The 21,097-nt window shown below is 36.7% G+C and overlaps 2 protein-coding genes across 2 annotated transcripts; one reads left to right on the top strand and one right to left on the bottom strand.

Annotated features, from left to right (window-relative positions):
* Positions 1 to 258: 258 nt before the first annotated feature.
* lrrc42 (leucine rich repeat containing 42) lies at positions 259 to 12,053 on the top strand. The gene is made up of 7 exons (XM_079819318.1): positions 259 to 874; positions 1,258 to 1,389; positions 1,510 to 1,628; positions 5,175 to 5,260; positions 5,362 to 5,475; positions 10,089 to 10,167; positions 10,297 to 12,053. The coding sequence occupies exons 1-7, from the start codon at positions 441 to 443 to the stop codon at positions 10,575 to 10,577; spliced, it is 1,245 nt and encodes a 414-aa protein (XP_079675444.1). The 5' UTR covers positions 259 to 440; the 3' UTR covers positions 10,578 to 12,053.
* A 3,047-nt stretch (positions 12,054 to 15,100) lies between these two features.
* tmem59 (transmembrane protein 59) lies at positions 15,101 to 21,082 on the bottom strand. Its single transcript, XM_079819374.1, has 8 exons — positions 20,828 to 21,082; positions 20,526 to 20,631; positions 20,332 to 20,426; positions 20,081 to 20,233; positions 19,660 to 19,732; positions 15,993 to 16,125; positions 15,781 to 15,898; positions 15,101 to 15,700 (listed from the first exon to the last, which is right to left on the bottom strand). Exons 1-8 carry the CDS (start codon positions 20,981 to 20,983, stop codon positions 15,545 to 15,547), a joined length of 990 nt encoding a protein of 329 aa, XP_079675500.1. The 5' UTR covers positions 20,984 to 21,082; the 3' UTR covers positions 15,101 to 15,544.
* Positions 21,083 to 21,097: the final 15 nt, after the last annotated feature.

Genomic DNA, 21,097 nt, shown 5'->3' with positions numbered 1-21,097 from the left:
TTTATATAAAAAAATAATAACTAAATATTATTAATAATAATAATAACACGGAGGTCATTTTTTTAAATAAGACATTAAAAAAATTAAAGTAACAAACAATAAGGTAAAATAATAAGGGGAAAATGAAAAACGTACAAACGTGTAAAATACATCAGTGTTATAAGATACAGCAGAAAAAATAATGAAGGTAAAAGACTCAGGAAGTATCTTAAAGAATGATTGATACATTCTAGTGTAAAAATTTCAGCAAAGACTTTTATTTTGGAATGCTCGTGAAACTCGACGCAGAAGAGGGATGTTACTTCTAGAGCCCGTCGCTTTTAAATCTCTCTACGTTTTTACAAACTTCTCGATATTTCCGTCACTATACCCTTGAATTAAAAAAGACAACCGAATATTTTGAACAATATACGCTCGGTTTGTGTAGAGAGGCGGTAAGGATGTATTTAAGTGAGGACTGCGGCTCTGTGTATGTCAGGGAGAAAGGAGAACTGCGATATGTCAGTGCAGACAAGAATGATGCTCCGCAGCACAGACTCTTCACCAGAGACTTCTCATTTCAGCTCTGCATCGACACTTTACCCTCCGCGAGCCATACAAAGAGAAGAGACCACTTCATATTTACCTACAACAAGGAGGGGAGTCTACGGTACACGGTGAAGCCTTTATTTGACATATCTTTACAGTTCATCGCTGACCATATTGAGCATGTGGACTCGCTGGTCGGGTTTCCTGAGCAAATGGCTGATAAGCTGTTCTCGGCCGCCGAAGAGAGACACAAATTCACTGAGCCTCGCACTGCACCCAGAGCACTGCAGGTCTTCTGTGAGGCCTATGGAGAGCTAGTGCTGAAATCCCTGTGTTTGAGAAACAGGTGAGAAGTGTCAATCAACTTTTACGTTAGATGCCACGGACCCCCAGAATATGATAATCTCCCTCATCCTAAAATGTTAACGCCCTCTATTTATTTAGTGTCTTGTATAAAGGCCCAATTTATATTGTGAAAAATTAATACTACAAATATGCTCAAATATTATTTGGACATATTTCGTTTCTATCAAGTTAATAAATACATTTGTTTTACTCGTAGCTCTGTACTGTAGGTCCCCTAGGGGTCCCCGGACCTTAGTTTGAAACCCCCTGAAGTAAAGGAAAGGTTGATGTAAGGTTTAGAGATATCCAAAATGCCTAGGTAGGCCTTTATACCCGTTCTAATCACAAACTAAAGCATTTACAGCAGTGTTATTGTCTTTTCAGGTACCTTTTGATATCTGAAAGGTTGGAAGAGATCAGACAGTTTCAGAGTCTGGAGTGCCTGGACCTCTATGGGTGTAGATTAGGTGACAACCATGAGGTTTTTAAATACATAACCTCTGAAGCCCTGGCCAGGTATGGATAATACATAGTGTACATTGCATTAAATGATTGCTGGGTGTACAATTTGTTTAGCTTGTGATGAATAGCAAAATCACTTTCTTTCCCCCCCTCACATTTCCCTTTTTTCTGTAGTCTTGTGAAACTTTTCATAGGTTCAAACTGCCTTTCTGATGCAGGCCTGCAGAGACTGACTGCGCCGGTGAGGGTGATGAAGAAAGGCCTAGAAAGCCTGCAGCTTTTGGACATCTCTGGTTAGTTAATGGATTTATATAGTCACACACTACCTTTCAAAAGTTTGAAGTCATCAAAGAATCCTGAAATAAGTCAAGTCACCTTTATTTATATAGCGCTTTTTACAATGCCATTTGTTTCAAAGCAGTTTCACAGTGTTAAACCGGAAAATAAAGCAACAGAATTTGATTCGGCTGTACAGCCACTCTGGAGAAAACGGTGATGTCGTCCAGCTCATTTCAACTATCATACAGTGACAATGCGGGAAGATCAGTAATTTAGTTGAAAATGTATTTGAATAGTTAAAAATGTAGTGTCCCCAACTGAGCAAGCCAAGCCAAAGGCGACAGTGGCAAGGAACCAAAACTCCATCAGGTGGCATAATGAAGAAAAATAAACCTTGGGAGAAACCAGGCTCAGTCGGGGTGACAGTTCTCCTCTGGCCAACGAACAAACAGTGTATTATGATGATTCTGGCAACATTACAGGTCAGAAGTCATATTAGATCTGAATATTTGAAAGATCAATAAGTGTCAATAAGGCAATAGACCCTTTTCACAATTTCGGTTTTCTCAGAGCAGATGTCGTCATAGTTGGGTTAAATATTATAGCTGTGAATGAGAGAGTACATTAAATATTTTTTTGTGTGCCCATTTGCTCAAATAGCAAAAGAAAAATGCCACGAGTGATTTCACAACTTTCAAAAAGAGGGAAAAATAGAGTGAGATTGATAACAGAAGTGAAAAGAGAGAAATATGTAAATTGTTACCATCACTCCCATAGACGCTGTATTAGAAACACCCTCACAGCAGTGGTAACTTGTTTTTTGTAATTTGATGCAAAAGTAATAAAATACAAAGTATTAGTGTTATAAATGTGTGTATGTATGTATATGTGTAATTACAAAAAACATTGCAGGATTTACAATATTGATGACCGTTAAAACGCGTCATCACAGTCTGTGAAAAGGGTCTATTATTAGATAGGAATATTCGAAAGATTGGAGTCATCAAATCAGAGATGGGTTTATTGAGGATGTCGTGACGATAATGCTGGGTACACACCAAAAGATTTTTTACATCTTATAAGATTTTCAAAATGTGATAGACCACACACATGAGGACAAATAATCCTAGATTTGACCGTTTTGCTCCTATAGTGTGTGGTGTGCCTTGATGTGACAAAGACAGCACACCACACACAAACAGATTTTCAACCAGAGTCCCGACTGCAAACACAGGAAATCTCGCGAGACTTCAGAATAAGCGTGGCGGTGATTGGCACAAATATCGATTTCGATCTCGATTCAATATCAATTCATATAGCCTACTGTACATATTGCCATATAAGGAAAATATAATGTAAATTATATTTGCTTGCATTCATTAATATTCACTTGTGTATGCTTATATAAGTATCATTAAAAATATTAGGATGTGAATTGTTAACATTTTAAAATTTCACATTTAATGAAATCTAGTGTTTGATCATAAATATGTATTTAAATGCAAAACCTAAAAATAAGTAAGCAGTTATGATCTGCAATACTTATTCTTGTTCTTTACTGTATTAAAGAGCCATCCACCTGGTGGGTAATGACATTACAAATAAAAATAATTTTTCCAGCCACAAAATGACTCTAATTTGCCTCTTTGCATTGGAATTCTCTATTTTAACCTTAATTACTACACTAATTGTAATATAAATAATACAATATATATATATATATTAAGTGGTCATTAATTGACCATAATTATTGCACAAATAGGCCTATATAGTACCAAAATATATCCTCAAAATATTCAATAAATATTATTAAACTAAAATATAGAACATTTATTTAATTGAAAAATAATGTAAAAAGGTTTATGGTCACATTTGATGACCAATGAGTATGAGTGCGACCAATTAGGAATACCTGAGGGCTAAATACAAGAAAAACATTAACATTAATGTAACAATGTTGCGTATATCATCACTCTCCATAATGATACTGTAAAAGTAGTTGACGTAATAATCAATGCAAACTGTACTGTTTACCAAAACTTGCTGCAAACACCTGTATAGTGATATGAAGCTGTTGTGCATTCAAATGTATCAGCGCAGCTTTGTGTGGAACTATTGAGCGCTCCGTGAACCACGTAGGCTACGTGAGAGTGCGCGCCGCCGGGAAATGAGAGCATGTTGCAACTCTGTTTTTCCACGCCTCTGGTTTTAACTTTTATGCCACATTAGCGCCAAAACGCTATATTTATTGTTTGAATTTCGTATTCAATTTTAAAAGCTTAGACTTTCAAGTTTCATATCAAAAGCAGGGTTGAGAGAAAGAGACGCATGAGTGACAGAGAGATGGAGAGAGAGAGCAGGGAAAGAACTATGTACTATGGGAAATGAACGAATACGCTGCGTGTTTTAAATAGCGTTAAAAAGTTAATGAATAACAACGCGCAATATGTGGTGGCCGGTTGATTCTGTGGCTCACCGCCACTAATTAGTCAATGTGTGGGAAACACTGATGTTACAGAGTGAGCTAGAGGTTAAACATACTACTATGGTTTTTTTTTATAATTGTTGTCCTCAGATGTCTCTTGGAAAATATATATTATTCTCTTTGAAATTGCCTTATTAAATAAACTTTAAATTGTTTTTATAGTCGGAGTTATAGTCAGTTCATGACTATTTCATCTCTCAGCGTGCTTTCGGATTGAATATTATTTCGTTTCACGTGAGTGTGTGCGCGTTTGTCCTCGGGGTTCCCCCCACACATCAGGATTTCTGATCGTAAATATTCAACATGTTGAATATTTACGATTCGCGATCGGGACGGCTCCGACGTTCTTCCGAGCAGGTTTGGACACTCTTAACACACTTCACACCACAGGAAAATCTGATAAGATAATCTTTAGAACCATCAAGATAATCGGGACAAAGCTAGGATTGTCGGGAGGGGGGAAATCGGCCCAAAATCAGCCCGATTATCTTTTGGTGTGTACCCAGCATAAGGCAATTATTAGATAGGAATATTCAGAAGATTACAGTCATCACGCCGGAGATGTTTTTTTTTTGAGGATGTCATGTCGATAAGGCAATTATTAGATAGGAATATTCGAAAGATCGGAGTCATCACGCCGGAGATGGGTTTATTGAGGATGTCGTGACGATAAGGCAATTATTAGATCGGAATATTCGAAAGATCGGAGTCATCACGCCGGAGATGGGTTTATTGAGGATGTCATGTCGATAAGGCAATTATTAGATAGGAATATTCAAAAAATTGGAGTCATCACAGCAGAGACGGGTTTATTGAGGATGTCGTGTTAATAAGGCAATTTCAGAGGGGAGTCTAATTGACACGGTCTCTGCAGATACTTTATTTTTAAAATAAAGTATCATGGTTTTCACAAAAATATTAGGCAGAACAACTGTTTTGAACACTGATAATAATAAGAAATGTCCCTACATTTTTGAATAGTATTATTACATAAATATTTTCAGGTGTTTTATGCATATCAGGTTGAATGTAATTTTTATGCTAATTTTCAGTCTTGCACTTTTTTTCTTAACAGAGAATCCCATCACTGAGAAAGGACTCGGGTATCTAACATGTTTTAAAACGCTACAGAAACTAGACATATCCAGGACAAATGTGACGGTAACACAATTAAAAAGATAACATCAAAGAGTTTCATTAACTTTGTATGAACTGCTGAAGTTTTAAATGAGGTCTTGTATATTATTAACCATCTCTTTCAGGTGAATGTGTCTTTGAAAGGATTCTTCAGGAAGAAGATGAGAATGGTCCTCTCTGAGGCCCCTTTGAAGGAGTTCGGACACTCGGATTGCAACACAGAAGGCTGGGCTGAACAGGTAACATATAAGGTTATATAGTATCCATGATGGATAGGTAATGTTGCATGTATAGGTTTTATACTACGCATTGCTGCCACATATATAATTTTTTCCACTCAATTATGTCGTAATAGCGAAATGTCGTTTTAACGTCATCTTTTCTCGCAATAACCATATGCAATGACGTAAAAACAATTTTCTCGTAATAATGAGATGTCGTTAAAATTACATATTTTTCACGTTAAAACGACATATATTTTCTCCTAACAAGGACTTGTGTTGTATAGTGATGTATACAAAAATATACCTGTATCCACATTAGAGAATTTATATAGCCTATGTGCCTTTGTCACACTTCCATGTTTAAAAAGCAGAAGCAAGCTCAGCGTAAAATAGGCTCTTCCGCTGCCTGTATCAATAGCAGTGCCCATAGAACGAAAGTGTTGTAATATATTTATGTTGCCTACAGTTCTTAACAGATAGCCATGGGTAACAGGTGCCATGGACCGCTCATGATTAGCCTCAGTGGCGTAACTTTAACCTAGTAATGACGGACCCCAGTGCAGCCACAAATATCATTACTATCTATAATAGGCCTACTGTAATTAAGAAATATATTCAAGAAATGTATTAAAAACAGAAAGACACTAGTTTCGGCCTTACTCAAAGGCCGCGGAAACATGGCCAGTGGGTTCGTTACGCACAGACCTGGTTCTACAAGGGTTCTAAGCACCCTCAAATGCAAGCAAAAGCACCCTCAGTTGATACTGTAATCGTATTGGCGAAACAGATTTGCACATTTGTGTCAGCTCTGGAGAGCGTCAAATGCATCTCTTTACAGCGTGTGTTTGCAGCAATGAATAATGTAGCCAATCACAGATATAGTTGTTGATCTCTCGAACGCAATCAGAATCTCACCTTTCAAAACGCTTTTTATTCAGCGCTAAGTTAATGCAGGCTCGCGAAACCTCTCATTAACAAACAAAGTCAAGACACGATGTAAGTAAGAGATTTATTGTTGATAACTTCATTTTTATAATGGAACTTTGTGAGATCGCGATGAACTGACAAAGCAACAGCATTTTATTGATCGTAGCGATCTTGGCTCACTTTCGAGGCTACAGTCATTCTTTGAATACAACTATTGTCACTAAGAGGACCAACATGCCAATTGCATGCTGCAAAGTTTCGGAAATATCCTCCTGAGAGACCCAAAATAGAGGTTTTGCCTCTGTAGAGGACATTATTTAGCAAATTGCTCTGACAACATACACAGTTTTAAGTCTGGATACATTCTTAAGAAAATATTAAGACACGTCTTTTTACATTACGTATTGTGCCAAAACACTGCCTAAAATGGGAATGTCATTCATGGCCGCATGTTTACACACATATTGCATAAAGTAAAATGGTATATTAAATTATTCTGTATCTTTCATATCATTGAGAAACATCTTTATACAAAGTTTGGACTAAAAAAAAAAGAAGAATAAAAATGTATTGGTGAATGGAAAAAAATCCCATTGTTTGTCTTTTAATTTTCTCAATAAAGGGGTTCTGGTGTCCTCCACAGAGCAGAGGATATAGCATATAACCTAGAAATTAAAAAAAAAATATCAATTTGTTTTTTATGCTCCAAACAGTAATGACCGGGGAAAAAAAATCTAAATTCACAAAACCTTTTTTTCTGATTCTCAGGAAGATGGCATACTAAAATACTAGTAATGCATTAAAGCAATGTAAAGGCAGACTAATAGATTAATAGACAATTTGTTGCAAAATATTTTTGAAATTCCAATTATTGGTAAAAGTGATGACTTGTAAATAAATAATCATAAATTTCTCACTGTACACTGCTATGGTGGAGTCGTTGCTTAGCCTATCTGCACTTTACTATCTAGCACCCTCAGTGATTTGATTCTGGAACCGGGCCTGGTTACGCACGTCATTACATTCCAGACGATTGTGGTTTGCTTCTTATTTATGAAATATACAGGCAATTAGTTGATGAAACCTTGATCAAAATTAAAATACAATTTATACAAAACGAAATTCACTTTAAAGAAATACTTTCTACAAAATGAAGTGGTCAAAATCATGTCTGACCCCACTCCATGTCTCCAGACATATTGCGCGTCCTACTCATGCTGCACACTTTTCATAATCAGCATATGAAATTTAACAATAATATAATAGGCTAATATTTAAACTATGCAAACTAAATAGGCTACGTTTTCTTTAACCCTCTGTCCGACGAAAGCGGAGCCACATTTTTTCCTTTATAACAGCGGAAACAACTCACAATACTCCATCATTTTTAGCCATACAGATAAGTACAAGACATAATTATAAACTATAAACTGTCTACTTTTATTTGTGTAAACTCACAATAACAACAAAGGCCGTGGATTCAGGTAACAGATTATTTTGCATGCACTTCCAAACACTGGCTTCATTTCAAAAAATGTATTTTGTTTATTAAACGCAAAGTTTTTAATTTCAAAAGCATTTCTAAATTCAGTTCATCAGGGTTCCCGCGGGGTCTTAAAATGTCTAAAATTATTATTTTTTTAAATTTAAGGCCTTAAAACGCCAGATTTTCACCCGAGGTCTTAAATTTAATTTAGTTAGGTCTTAAAAGAAGTGTTATCCTCGTTCATTTCCAGAAATGCTGGCTGCAGAAAGTTATTAACGTTACACTGTAGCAAAAAAGTATCGAATGGCGAAAGCGGAGCTCAAAGCGGCGCTCTAGAGTCTTTGCTGCGCCGCCCTCAGAGCGTTCGTTCGGGGTGTTGTAGTTCTTTCTGGGGGTGTTGGTACACGTACTCGGTGATAAAACTACAAATCCCGTGATAAATGCAATTACCTGCCCGCAAAATACGTCTACATTTAATAACGTTATATTTTTCTGGACAGAATGAGGCAGACATGCATTGTTTTATATTATTCTAAACAGTGATAAAGTCTGCACTCAATCAGCACCGCATACCTTATTATTATGACAATAGTGAAGGCTTGAAGAACTCAAATACACCATAGCTTGATGCAGTCGTGTTTATTGTCTTCGTTTCATCAGTCAAAGCGTTTCTATCTTCAGTTTATCCTACATCGCTAGCTTCAAATTAGGGCTAAGGATTACTTCTCTGAGGGAAATGTGGAGTTTCTGCTCGAGGGCGCCCTCTGGCTTCCAGTATGAATGAAACGTTTGGGTAACCAAATATGAAAAATAATACTTCTCTCTAAATAAATGTATATGACAACCTATATGTTTTTCTCCAATGTACAGTTTTTCCCCCACAGTGGATGCATAAGAGGCTCATATTTCATATTACATACATAGACATTAAGAAATTGATATCACAGATAAAAAGCACAGAATTTCTTTATTTTTTTATTTATTTTTTACAATAAATCTTTAGACCTTTCTAATGATTTTTAGTCATAGGCTGTCTGCATATTAACAGGTAACCCAGCAGTTTTTTTTTTGTAAAATAAGTTTTCTGTAAAATATAAATGTTATTTTATTAGTATTATTATTATATTGTTATATTTATTCTTAAATACTCTATTTTTATTTTTTTTAATAATTAAAATGTTATTGTAATAGTAATATTTCTAATTTTGTTAAATATTTGTATTTATTGAATATAATCATTAGTATTAGTCTCGTTAATATATAAACATTAATATATAAAATGTTATATGCATACACTTTTAATTTGTAAAAAAGAAAAAGGAAAAAAAAAAGTGCATTTTAACCAGAATAATCGCAATTAGAAATCTTCCCCAAATCGTGCATCCCTAGTTTATCCTATCACCCTAGTGCATCCCCTGTTCAATCTCTATTAGGCTATTAATATGCTGTTTTGTAATCTATTCTATTTGAGCGCAAGTTTGTTTTAGCCTATTTTCATTTTGGGCCTAAGGTTTTGGGCATTTGGCACGTTGTTGGCTGTGGAGGGTTCCTAATGTCATTGCTTTATTGCTTTTTTTATTATTTCTTTGATTTAAATAATTTTGGTAATTTATCGTATAGGTCTTAAATTTCAATCTTTATGGTCTTAAAATGTCTTAAAAAGGTCTTAAATTTGACTTTCTGAAACCTGCAAGAACCCTGGTTCATATTTCCAACAAACGAAATTCCAAGCCAAAATTACGAAGTGGTAAAAAAAGTTAATTGTTTCCGCTGTCTTAAAGGAGGAAATTCGTCGGCATGAGTAAGATAAGACGCACAGTATGACTGGAGACAGAAAGTCTTTTTTTAAAGTGAATTTCGTTTTGTATAAATTGTATTTTAATTTTGATCAAGGTTTCATCAACTAATTGCCTGGGCACTGCCACTGATACAGGCAGCGGAAGAGCCTATTTTATGCTGAGCTTGCTTCTGCTTTTTAAACATGGAAGTGTGACAAAGGCACATAGGCTATATAAATGCTCTAATGTGGATACAGGCATATTTTGTACACATCACTATACCTTAGTCCTTGTTAGGAGAAAATGTATGTCGTTTTAACGACATAAGATCTCGTTATTACGACATAATGGAGTGGAAAAAGTTAAATGTATGTGGCAGCAATGCGTCACCGTATTATACTGTGGCCTCTCTGTATAAAATTATACATTTTTATCAGGTAATAAACCAATGGGAAAATACACCTTCAGAAGTACCAAAGAAAGACTCCAAACCAAGAACAAATGCTCTCCGTTTCTGTGAGTTTATTCTTTTTATCTACATGGTCACTTTCACACAAATATCGGTAATAAAACATCACAAAATAATTCTAACATTATTAATAATAATTTAGATGTTGTTGTAATGATTTTCATTTTGTTCTGTAGATGGAAGAGAAAAGTTTGTTCGAGAAACATTGAACTCCTTGTCTGGGACAAGTGCCACCGCAAACAAAGTCAAAGTTGCGCCAATTCACTTCAATACGGTTGATCTCTGTGGCACGAGCTCAACAGCTGAACACAGCACACATTCATCAACAGTCGCAGTGGTACACAAGGGAAAGAAGAGGAGACTATCAGAGGAAGAGCAAAGTTCAGCTCCTCTCGCAAAACGCCAGTCTTTGTCAGCTCTGTCCGCGGAGGACTTAGATCTGTTAAATAGCTACTGAGTGGACACGCACGTGTGACATGTATGCAGTGCATTCCTCTGTGAGGAGCGTGACACTGAATTGCTTTTAGGTTGGATTATTTACAATTAAAAACGGCTCGCTTTTTATTTTCGTACTGTAATTATTTGTGATTTCCTCAGACAAATTGACTGGCTGCCAAAAAGTGGCATATTTATACAAAATAATTTGGAGTTTTATTTTTTTTTAACTTTGCAATAGTCTTTTCTTCCATACTGACAAATCCATTTTTTCCAATGGCTTTTGGATTATTGCAGAAAAAAAGGTATGTGACTAACAAAAGCTTATGATTCTTAAGCGTTTTGTTCATCGTGATAATCTTCACACATAAACACAACTTCACATATAATTTGAAGCGTTGAAGCGTTAACCCAATCGGCAGAAGTCTATAAACGAACTACACCACGGTCGCATGACTTCAACTTCACCATCGCTAAGCTTCCGGCAACTCTTAAAGAACATTTTCACTAAAAAGTCTGAGTTATTACTTTGCAAGAGCACGATTAAAAACACATCGAGGCTGTAACTAGTGAGTAGATATCATATCTACTCACTACCAGTGTTGGGGAAAGTTACTTTGAAAAGTAATGCATTACAATATTGCGTTACTCCCTTAAAAAGTAACTAATTGAGTTACTTAGTTACTTTTTAAGAAAAGTAATGCGTTACGTTACTTTAGCGTTACTTTTTCTCACCTGGGATGGGCTTGTTTTTGTTTTTGTTTATAACAAAAAAAGTTATATTTTTGTGCAACGGTAAAGACCTCTTCAAACCGAAATTGAAATAAGCCCCAGGCTGAGGAAAAAATGCAAATTCACGCATGAACAGTAGAGGGCGCAGCTCTGCTGTGCTGCCATTTTGGATAATGGTAGAATAGGATGCAGGAGAAAAAAGTTTTACCAATAAAAACAAAAAATCTAGTAATTTTCATCATCAAAGGTCAGCAGCAAGACATTGGTAAATTAAATATAAAGGTAGATTATGCATACAATTAGTTGTTTTATTTAACATTTAATTGTTGGAGGTTTGCATAGTATTCTGATTTTGCATTTGACTTATTTTATTTATTTTGAGGAGTACAGAATCTTTATTGTGCAAGTGAGATAAATAAATGCTCACATTTAGTCTGGAACTACAATAACCATCATGTTTACACACAACGCCTAGTCTGCACTTATTTTTCTCAACATGGGGGCAGGAGAGCGGTCAGTCAAATTAATGTGAAAAAGTAACTCAGATATTTTGTTGTAAATTTTAAAAGTAATGCGTTACATTTCTAGTTACTTGGAAAAAGTAATATTATTACGTAACTCAAGTTACTTGTAATGCGTTACCCCCAACACTGCTCACTACTTGTATAGATATATGTTTATCTGATGACTTTTAATGTTCCCGACAAATTTAGTCCCATTTAGCCACTTGTTAGCAACTGCCTTTTACAAGACAAGTAGAAGCTTTAAAAAAAAAAAAAAACACAACTACTGATGCATTTTATGTCGTAGGATAAAATGTGAAAATATCTTGAGCTTGTGTTCACCACAGACCTTATTTAAGGGATTTAACCAAAAACCTTTTCAAAAGACACATTGACCTCAGGACGATGGAACCGGAAGTGCTAAAATGCTAACTTGTTTCTGGCCGTTTAGAGACTGATCTTTTTCTTTTCTCATTTTGTGAAGTGACATTACAAGGTAATTAAAATATAATTTTTTTTTTTAAATAAATGCGTCAAAGAAAAACTGGCAAGGCTGAGACATGCAGCAAAACAAAGGAAGCGGGCCCTTGAAATTCTGGTGGCTAAACGTCAGAAGAAATAGGATTTAACTTACGAGTTGGTGTACAAAGCATCCCATATTGATGCATTTGTAACCAGTGGGATCTTCAGTTTTGAGTGTTACATTTTATCTGGTTGTCGTCTTCTTGTTTTTGTTTTGTTTATGTATTCAGCTCCCACATCTATTGAATCCTTTTTTTTTTACATTTTTATAAAGGGTTGTTTTGCCCTACATAGAACTCAACTTTTTTACCTCTTACCTGTTAGAATTAGTTTTCAGGCAGATGCAAAGATACTTAATAGTGTCTATAAATGAGCATGAAAAGTAACTATATATATATATATATATATATATATATATATATATATATTGCATTTGCATCCCTGTGGAATACACTACACAACTTTTTAAATCTGAACAGATTTTATTATCTGTTAATATTAAAATCTGAATAGTAACTGACATCTGAAAAGTAAATACACTAACCCACTTTGTAAATGGTTACAGACATGACACTAAACAACGCTGGCAGACTTTCAAGTTGTTCTGAACATCATACATTTTAACAAGTAGATGCATAAAAAATGAAAACGAGTCAGTCAAAAATTTCAAACATGTTTGATCCTCGGACTGGAAGGATTCATTGAAGCTAAAAAAAACAGTCCATCATACATTATTCAATTTTCTGACAAATCTGTCAACACAAAACTGAACATTGGCTCTGAGCTCTGCCAACTAGTATTGATTCGTCCAGACTGCAAATAAGGGGGGAAATTTGGACCAAAGTTGTGTAGTGTATTCCAGCTTTAAGAGAACAAATATGTTACAAAATAGGACAAACGGTAGTGTGAACACATGCCCAGTCAATGATATCAGACAGTACATCTGACCTCGAAAGTGATACAAAATGTCCAATCATTTTAGTATTACTTCATTTTCAGAAATCTTGGTATTTTTGGCCTCTGATGTATTCATCAGACCAGTCAAAGCGGTGCGGTTTGCTGTCCCATCATCACAGACTGCGGGGTAGGCTACGAAAGTACACGGGTGCAGGCCCACCACTCTAGTCCACAGGACGGGCAGCTGGCATCCACACAGAAACACAGTATGAATAAAAACAGAGTATGAATACATCAAGACAGAATGATTAACTACTCTAAAATATTACTGTTTATGTATTCCTCTAAATACAACATTCAAATGACAAATTCCAGTTTCATCTGAGCAGTCTGCACAATCATTAATATGGTTATATTTTTTTTGTCAATGAAGATCCAAAAGCGTGGATTGCCACAATAGAAAACAAGGTTACCTGGAAGTTTGTTTGGCAGATCATCGAAAATGAACATTATAATTTTTTTTAAAACAGAGCATTGTACAGGAAGTAGCATGAGTGTAAATGTCCACATGCTTACTATGCTGATCTTCATCAGCTCCATGGTCAAAAAGTGGGATGCTGGTTATTCTGTCATCACAAAAATCCTGACCCATTTTGTGGCGTCCTACAATCACGATTTGGCAAAAATAAGTGTAATAGTCTGAAATAGAATACAGATTCAATATCCGGCACTTGAAGAACTGTTAGATGTGAATTAATCACAAGAAATATCATACTTGGAGGTGCTTCCGGGATGCCAAAACCAAAAACTGCCACTGCCACTATACTGTAGATCAGACAAGACGGAATGATGCCAGAAATACATATACATGCAGTTCTTCTAGAGCAGCATCTGCAGCGCTCACCACAACAATCTGATAAAAAAAAATTAATTCTGTTACATCTGCCTCATAGCTAGACATAGATGTTCACGGAAATCAAATTTACACAATACAGAGTTTACATAACATTGTAAGAAAAATGTATCCATTTAATAAAAGTACATAGTTCACTAGCATTCAAATGTATTAGATAATTTTTAATGTTTTTGAAAGAAGTCTAATGCTCACCGAGGATACAATTATTTTATCAAAAATACAGTAAAACCAATTATAATTATCCGTGTGGAAAACAGTTGTGCTGCTTATTATTTTTTGTGGAAACCATGATAAAAATGTATTTGAAATAGACATTATAATTGTTGTTAAATGTATAATTTGTAACATTATGCATGTCTTTACTGTCACTTTTGAGCAATTTAATGCATTTTTGCTTAACAAAAAATGTACTGACCCCAAACTTTTGAAAGATGAATTTAACATTCATAAAAGCTTAAAACAGTGTTTAGGCTTGATAAATTAACTTGTATGTTTCTGTCTAGACAAGAAGGAACTCTCAGGTATCTTCCTTTTCTGTTTCAGTTCTCTCTAATGTTGTGTTATCAGACTGTCTCAGTAAAGTAACACTCATTATTAAATTATTTCTATTGGTTTAAAAATAGAATAATATTCTCAAGCAATACATAAGAAAAGTGTTATGTAGCCCGATTTCCTCACCTGAGGTTGTGTCCCGTTAGGCTTCATTTTTGAAGTATTTATTAAAAAAATTACAGTATACTCTTCTTGCATCTGACATTCAAAAATATGGTCCTCTGAAGGTTATTTGAGTCATATTTCAAGATAGTAACTAAGTAACGTCATCAGCACTTGTGCATAATCTTACAAATAAAAATCATATCGGTTTTGACTAGTCCAAACAAATGACAATGCACATTAAAAAGTATTCTACTATGCAATGACGCTAGATAGCTGTAAAAAAAATAAATAAAAATAAATAAAGACTGACCAAGTGAACACTTTTTGTAGGTTTGTTTATTAATATCAAGATGACAAATCTGAGGTTGCAAAATATTTTAAATTTACAATTGGAATTCACCCACTGCAACTGAGATATCCTGTACTAAAGCATAAATCAAAATATTAATGTTTCATTATTCGACACGCGTACCTCAAATCACAAGCTGTTATTGATCACACCAAGAACACTCAACAAAAAGAAATCTCTACAAATGAGAAGTAACCCTGAAAACTGAGACCCTACAGAGCTTTCATTCTGATAGGTAATGCCTTTAAAGTGCCAGAACATCTACAAAATATATCCCCCATAGTCCACGCTTCTCAAATTTGGGAAAGGAGAAACAAAATAACCCCATAGTAAATGAGTTAGAAGCAATAATCACAACTTTAACAGAGAAAACGATCCATCTGAGACCCCGATTCCTTTGGATGTTAGACCGATTAAATGTTAGACTGATTCAGATTGACCTTTGACGGAAGGGGTCCCGCTTCCTGCTCCTCCACCCCAGGAGATCTGATGATCACTAGAGAAGACTGCAGATAAGGGGTCAGTTTATGGTCCTTCATGTACTCCACATCCCCATTTATGCTTAGCTTCTGTTGAAAGGAGAACGTGTGGAAGAGTTGGTTAAATGTGATTGGCTAAGAAACATGAAATTAGAAGTGGAGCAGCTTACCTCAACAGGGACATACTGCTCAGCAGCAGTGGACACTGTGGCACAACAGATCCAGATCAGAACAAAGACAGACAGAACCAGAGTGGTGGTCAGGATCCAGTTAGGCAACCACGGGTTCCTACCAGTACACAAGATCATGATGGTTTATATTCGGCAAGGTCAACAGATTGCAAATAATAAGAGATCAAGATCCAGATGAGGATGTGCCCAACCTTGAAAGACAGTTGAAGAGGTTGTAATCGTCCTCGGAGTTGCTTCTATCACTGAACATGTCTCTGTCTCTCTCCTGAATGAAGCTCCTCGAGTAGTCTTTATAAATGGGGCTTTTCATTCCCTGATCTACAACTATTAAAAACACAAGGGGTCCTATATTAGTATTGTGATCTTATCAACTTTTATTAACCCTGTAAAGCCTGACATATTAAATAATAGTCAGAAAAAACTAAAGTTGTGCAGTGGAACAGTTTAGAGAAAATATCCAAAAACAATACGCTCCTATATTATGATATCAGAGAAAAAGGAGCTTATACTTGAGAAAAAAAAAAAACACCTCAATTTTATTTAGAGGCCCAAAATGATGATTAAGAGATGTACAAATAAACGCCCCTCAAATGTCTGTTGTATCATATTTGATACATACACTTTGCTGCCGTACCATGGGTGCAGCAGTGCAATGATATCACACAGCGCCTGAAAATAGACTTAACTTCCATCAACATAACCAACGTGACAACCTGCTTGAACAGAAAGCGTGCTAGGGACTATTTTCAGGCGCTGCGTGATATCATTGTGCCGCTGCACCCATGGTACGGCAGCAAAGTTCCTTGATTATTACGCAGGAATGAGAGAATAATTCCTAGTCATATCGGCCTAGAAAATTGCAACTTTTCATTTTCCGTCGGTCTTAGTAGTGGTGTCCGAAACCATAGTGGACGTTATTGAGTGCACTCATTCTATCCCACTTTGCACCGCAATAACGAGTGTACAGCCGATGTACACACAGCGGCTGTCCGAATTCGCTCGCTTGTTTTCATTCACTCCTTCAAGTGAACTGTATTAGTAGATTAAAGCAGGTAATAGTGATTGAGGGTTTAGGGGGCGATTTCGGATTCAGCCAAAGTCAAGAATAGCACAACGGCGAGCGTGTCGAGTAAAAACACGTCCCCAAACGAACGAGGCGCGCGCTCGAGCTGCGGAGCCAGACGAAAGTATAAACAAGGCTTAAAAAAGGCCTAAAAATGCTTTGGTGGACACGCGGCCTTAAGGCCTGAACACACCGGGACGAATATCGAGCGCGCATATCGGCAGCGTTTTCCGGCGCGTCTTGAGTGTTCACACCCAATCGATTTTCACTGGCGATGCGCCGAGTGAACGTGCACATTCAGTAGATGGCGCTCCCGGTACACAAGGTGGTGCTGCGGCACTTTACGCTTCGGACACTCGCTTGTCACACAGAAGAAGAAGAGACACAGTATTTACGTGCTTGCCAAAACCCATAAGACATATTATGTCTATGGGCAAAACCATTCACACACTTTTTGCTAACTGGCAGGCAGCATTAGCTGTTCATCTTCTTCTTTGTCTACTTACTACTTCTTCATCGTATCAATGCGTGCTCGGCAAGACCGTTTTGTGCTTGAGCGCCACCAAGTCGTGTTTTACTGTCACTTCAGCAGCTCCAGGCACGTGAACAAAAGCGGCGATCTCATTGGTCGGCCAGTTTTTAACGCGCCGCGTCAAAATAAAAAAATTAACCTTTTACGCCTGGTGTTTTGCACGTCTGTGTGCACACTCACACTGGCGCCCTTTGTTTAGTCACGAGGCGTTAAACATCGGCGATAAACGCGCGCGAAAATCGTCCCGGTGTGAACAGGCCTTTAAGGTGGTAAAACAAGTTGTGGTATTACCAGTCTTGGTGGGGACGGTCAGACTTATAAAATCCAAAAAACTGCCATACTGGTGAGCTGACTTGTTTTCCTGTTTTATCAACAATTTCCTTGCTCACTGCGACACTCATTTTCCACTTATCACTCCAAGCCGGTTCTGTTTACCGAAGAATGAATCCAACACGAGACAACGATATGGCGCAACCAAAACTTTACTGTTACATGATTGGCTGTTGGCCTGTCACTCCCTATGTTGCTTGGTTACCAGAGAGTGAGTGCCTTTGTTCATGCAACCAAATTTGCTTCGCAACCTCTAGGTTCTTCTGACGAAGAAAAAAAAAATGATTGAACGGTTTATCGGACGCATTTTTTATTGATATCGATTACGTGTCTATCGCGATACATATCGTTATTGTTTTATCACCCAGCCCTACATGTGCATGACGTCACCGTTTTCACAAATGTGCAGTTTTTTTTTGTAGTTTTTACGGAGAGGACAACGGTATCGTTTTCAAAAACGTTTTAAAAGTTTGCGTTTTGAGGTCTCCAAAATACCATCGTCATGTAAATTAACAGACAAAGCGCATAAATTGCTAAAAAAGTATCAATCAATCAGACAACAGAAGGCATATAGTCGTATAGAAGTTTGAATTTACGGGTATGTCCCTCTGACTAATGTGCTTTCAAGATGGAGGGGCAACATGGCGACCGGAATTCGAACCCCTCACCCGTATGTATTTTCAATGGCATATTATAAACTTACGAGAATACTTTATTACTTGAAAGAAGTAAATATACATTAATGAGCACATATATTTTTGAAAGAACTAAGTGTTTTTAGCTAAGAATAAACTAAAAAAGTTACACAATGTAGCTTTAAGTCAGGGCCTTTGCTGGCCAATCATGATGTCATTACATATTTACAGATATAACATCACATCTTAAATGGTGCAGTCTGTCTTTTCTGTGACACTAGCAGCTTCAAACAGAACTGCAACATCTTCTAAGAGGTTTCACAAATCAGGTTTCGTTTTTCTTTTCTTTTTTTGGACCTCATAATTTATCAAAATGCCATAACTGGATCTTCCGGTAATAGCATTATGGACTTTTCTGTGTTACATATGTGACCCTGGACCACAAAACCAGCCATAAGTCGCATTGGGTATATTTTTGGCAATAGCCAACAATACACAGTACGGGTCAAAATTATTGATTTTTCTTTTATGCCAAAAATCATTAGGATCAAAGATCATGTTCCATTATTTCCATATTTTGTAAATTTCCTACCGTAAATATATCAAACATTTATTATTAGTAGTAGTAATATGCCTTGCTAAGGACTTCATTTGGACAACTTTATTCAACTTTATCAATATTTAAATTTTTTTGCACCCTCAGATTTCAGATTTTCAAATGTTTATATCTCGGCCAAATATTGTCCTATCCTAACAAACCATACAACCAAAAAGCCAAATGACTGGTTTTGTGGTCCAGGGTCACATATTACATATCTTCAATGATTTTAGTAATGTTTGAGCTTGCACTGACATATCTTAAACTATGTCAGTGTCAGTTTTGTCTCAAGATGCACACCAGTAATGGCACGCCCAACGCTTATAAAAGACACTTATGGCCTGGTTTCACAGACAGGGCTTAGATTAAGCCAGGATTAGTTCAGTTAAAACATTTAAGTAACATTTGTGAACGTGCCTTAGAAAAAAAATTTCCGGTGTGTATCTTGACACAAAACAATGATACTAACGTATTTTTAGATAGATATTTCAGTTAAAAGCATGCATTTTAGTCTGGGCCTTGCCTGTGAAACTGGGGGTCAATGTCCTAAATGAACTAAGGCCTAATCCTGCCTTAATCTAAGCCCTATCTGTGAAACCAGGCCATAAGTAGCTGTTACTATAATTGTGCCTTAGAAAAAAAACATCTTGCATCTTAATCTTGCGCATGAATGAGCGAGAAGTGTATGTGAAGTGCTCACATGTGCTCTGTGACTCTTCGGTCTCGTCTGTCTGGAATTCAAACTGAGGGATAAACTGGACTTGTGGCTCAGACTAGAAAAGAGAGAAAGAGCAAATATTGATCATTGTCACTTTACTACTTTATACCAGAGATGCCCAAACTTTTTACTGTGAAGGGCTAAAAATCAAACTTAATTGAAGGCTGGTGGCCGAAAGTTCAAGCGAATTCACTTATATATGACTTAGATTTACTTATATTTCAATACAAATATAAAACAAAAATATAGATTAGAAATTAAGATGTCTTATAAGATGCTCATGATATGGCATGGCATGGCAGGCCAACCTGGTTTGGACATCTCTGCTTTATACACTCAGTACCTCCTTATGAATACAGTCTAATAATAAAAAACGTGTCATATAACATTATCACCGCATTACCTGGAAAATTACTACTTTGCCATCATCTGCCTGGAGATAAAATGTCCAGGATGAGGTGATGAAGCTGTGGGCTTGGCTCATCATGTCTTCCCAGAATCCCCTCACCAAAGTCAGCGGGTACAGGAGATGGATTCTGGGCATCATGGTCAACAACTTCATACACCAAACAAAAGAAGAAACACAGTTACTATAGTATGATCGTGGAATGATTCTGAGCACCCAAAGCAATTATTCACATATGTTCTTCACACCTGCTCCATCCTTTGTTCTGCAAATGGCTGTTGGCTCTGACATCCTAGATTGCACGCGTATTGCTCATCTGACTGGGTGTAGGCTTCACGACAGGCTGCAGGAAGTCAAACACACACAACTGGTTACATAACAAACACACCTAGAGTAACGCGAATGATTTAAGGATTCAGACAATACTTTAATATTACGTTACCTGACTCGCATTCAGATTTGGTTTCGTTGAGGTCCTTGCTGTCACCCACAAACTGACAGATGGAGAAGAGACGACACCCTCTCTGACAGGCGTACAGCGCCTCCTCCTAGAACAAAAACACAGGCCAAATCAAGGAAATATTCCAGTTCCGCTTGGAACCTTGTTGTTGCACACATTATTTAACTTTACAAACATAAGCTACAATGCGCACGCTCCTAATAAGACACACTAACGAATGGCTGAAATTCTTAATTGCGTTTCTTTGTTTGTAAACAGAAACTGGTTGAATGTCTCGCACTCACCCGTGGATAAGTGTGCAAACTGTAAGTCATCTGACATGTTTTATGACAGGACGCCGTGTCTCCCAAAACACCATCGAAGACGTCGGCAGATGCAGAGATGGTCGTAAGTATGTAGCAAAAGCTCATCAAAATCCCGCAGGAGTTTATAGCTCTCATTTTTCTGAATTACCAAACATCGACGGAAAGATTCTTCCTTGTTTGTGTACTCGCGGAAATGTCGCGAGAACAGCGTGCAAACACTTCCTAGTTAGTTACAAAGCGCAAGCGCCG

This window comes from Gobio gobio (assembly GCF_949357685.1).
Source record: "Gobio gobio genome assembly, chromosome: 6".
NCBI classification, from domain to species: Eukaryota; Metazoa; Chordata; class Actinopteri; order Cypriniformes; family Gobionidae; genus Gobio; species Gobio gobio.
The sequence above is the reverse complement of the archived record's forward strand: the minus strand, read 5'-3'. Positions and strand labels throughout refer to the sequence as shown.

What these genes read in the sequence shown, in the direction of transcription:
- lrrc42 (XM_079819318.1), top strand. Translation starts at nt 441, where the DNA reads ATGTATTTAAGTGAGGACTGCGGCTCTGTGTATGTCAGGGAGAAAGGA. An exon ending in GCAGCTTTTGGACATCTCTG is followed by an intron (nt 1,629 to 5,174) that starts GTTAGTTAATGG and finishes TTTTCTTAACAG; the next exon opens with AGAATCCCATCACTGAGAAA. An exon ending in TATCCAGGACAAATGTGACG is followed by an intron (nt 5,261 to 5,361) that starts GTAACACAATTA and finishes CATCTCTTTCAG; the next exon opens with GTGAATGTGTCTTTGAAAGG.
- tmem59 (XM_079819374.1), bottom strand. Translation starts at nt 20,983, where the DNA reads ATGAGAGCTATAAACTCCTGCGGGATTTTGATGAGCTTTTGCTACATA. An exon ending in GCAAAGTAGTAATTTTCCAG is followed by an intron (nt 19,733 to 20,080) that starts GTAATGCGGTGA and finishes TCTCTTTTCTAG; the next exon opens with TCTGAGCCACAAGTCCAGTT. An exon ending in CGAAGAGTCACAGAGCACAT is followed by an intron (nt 16,126 to 19,659) that starts GTGAGCACTTCA and finishes TGTTTTTAATAG; the next exon opens with TTGTAGATCAGGGAATGAAA.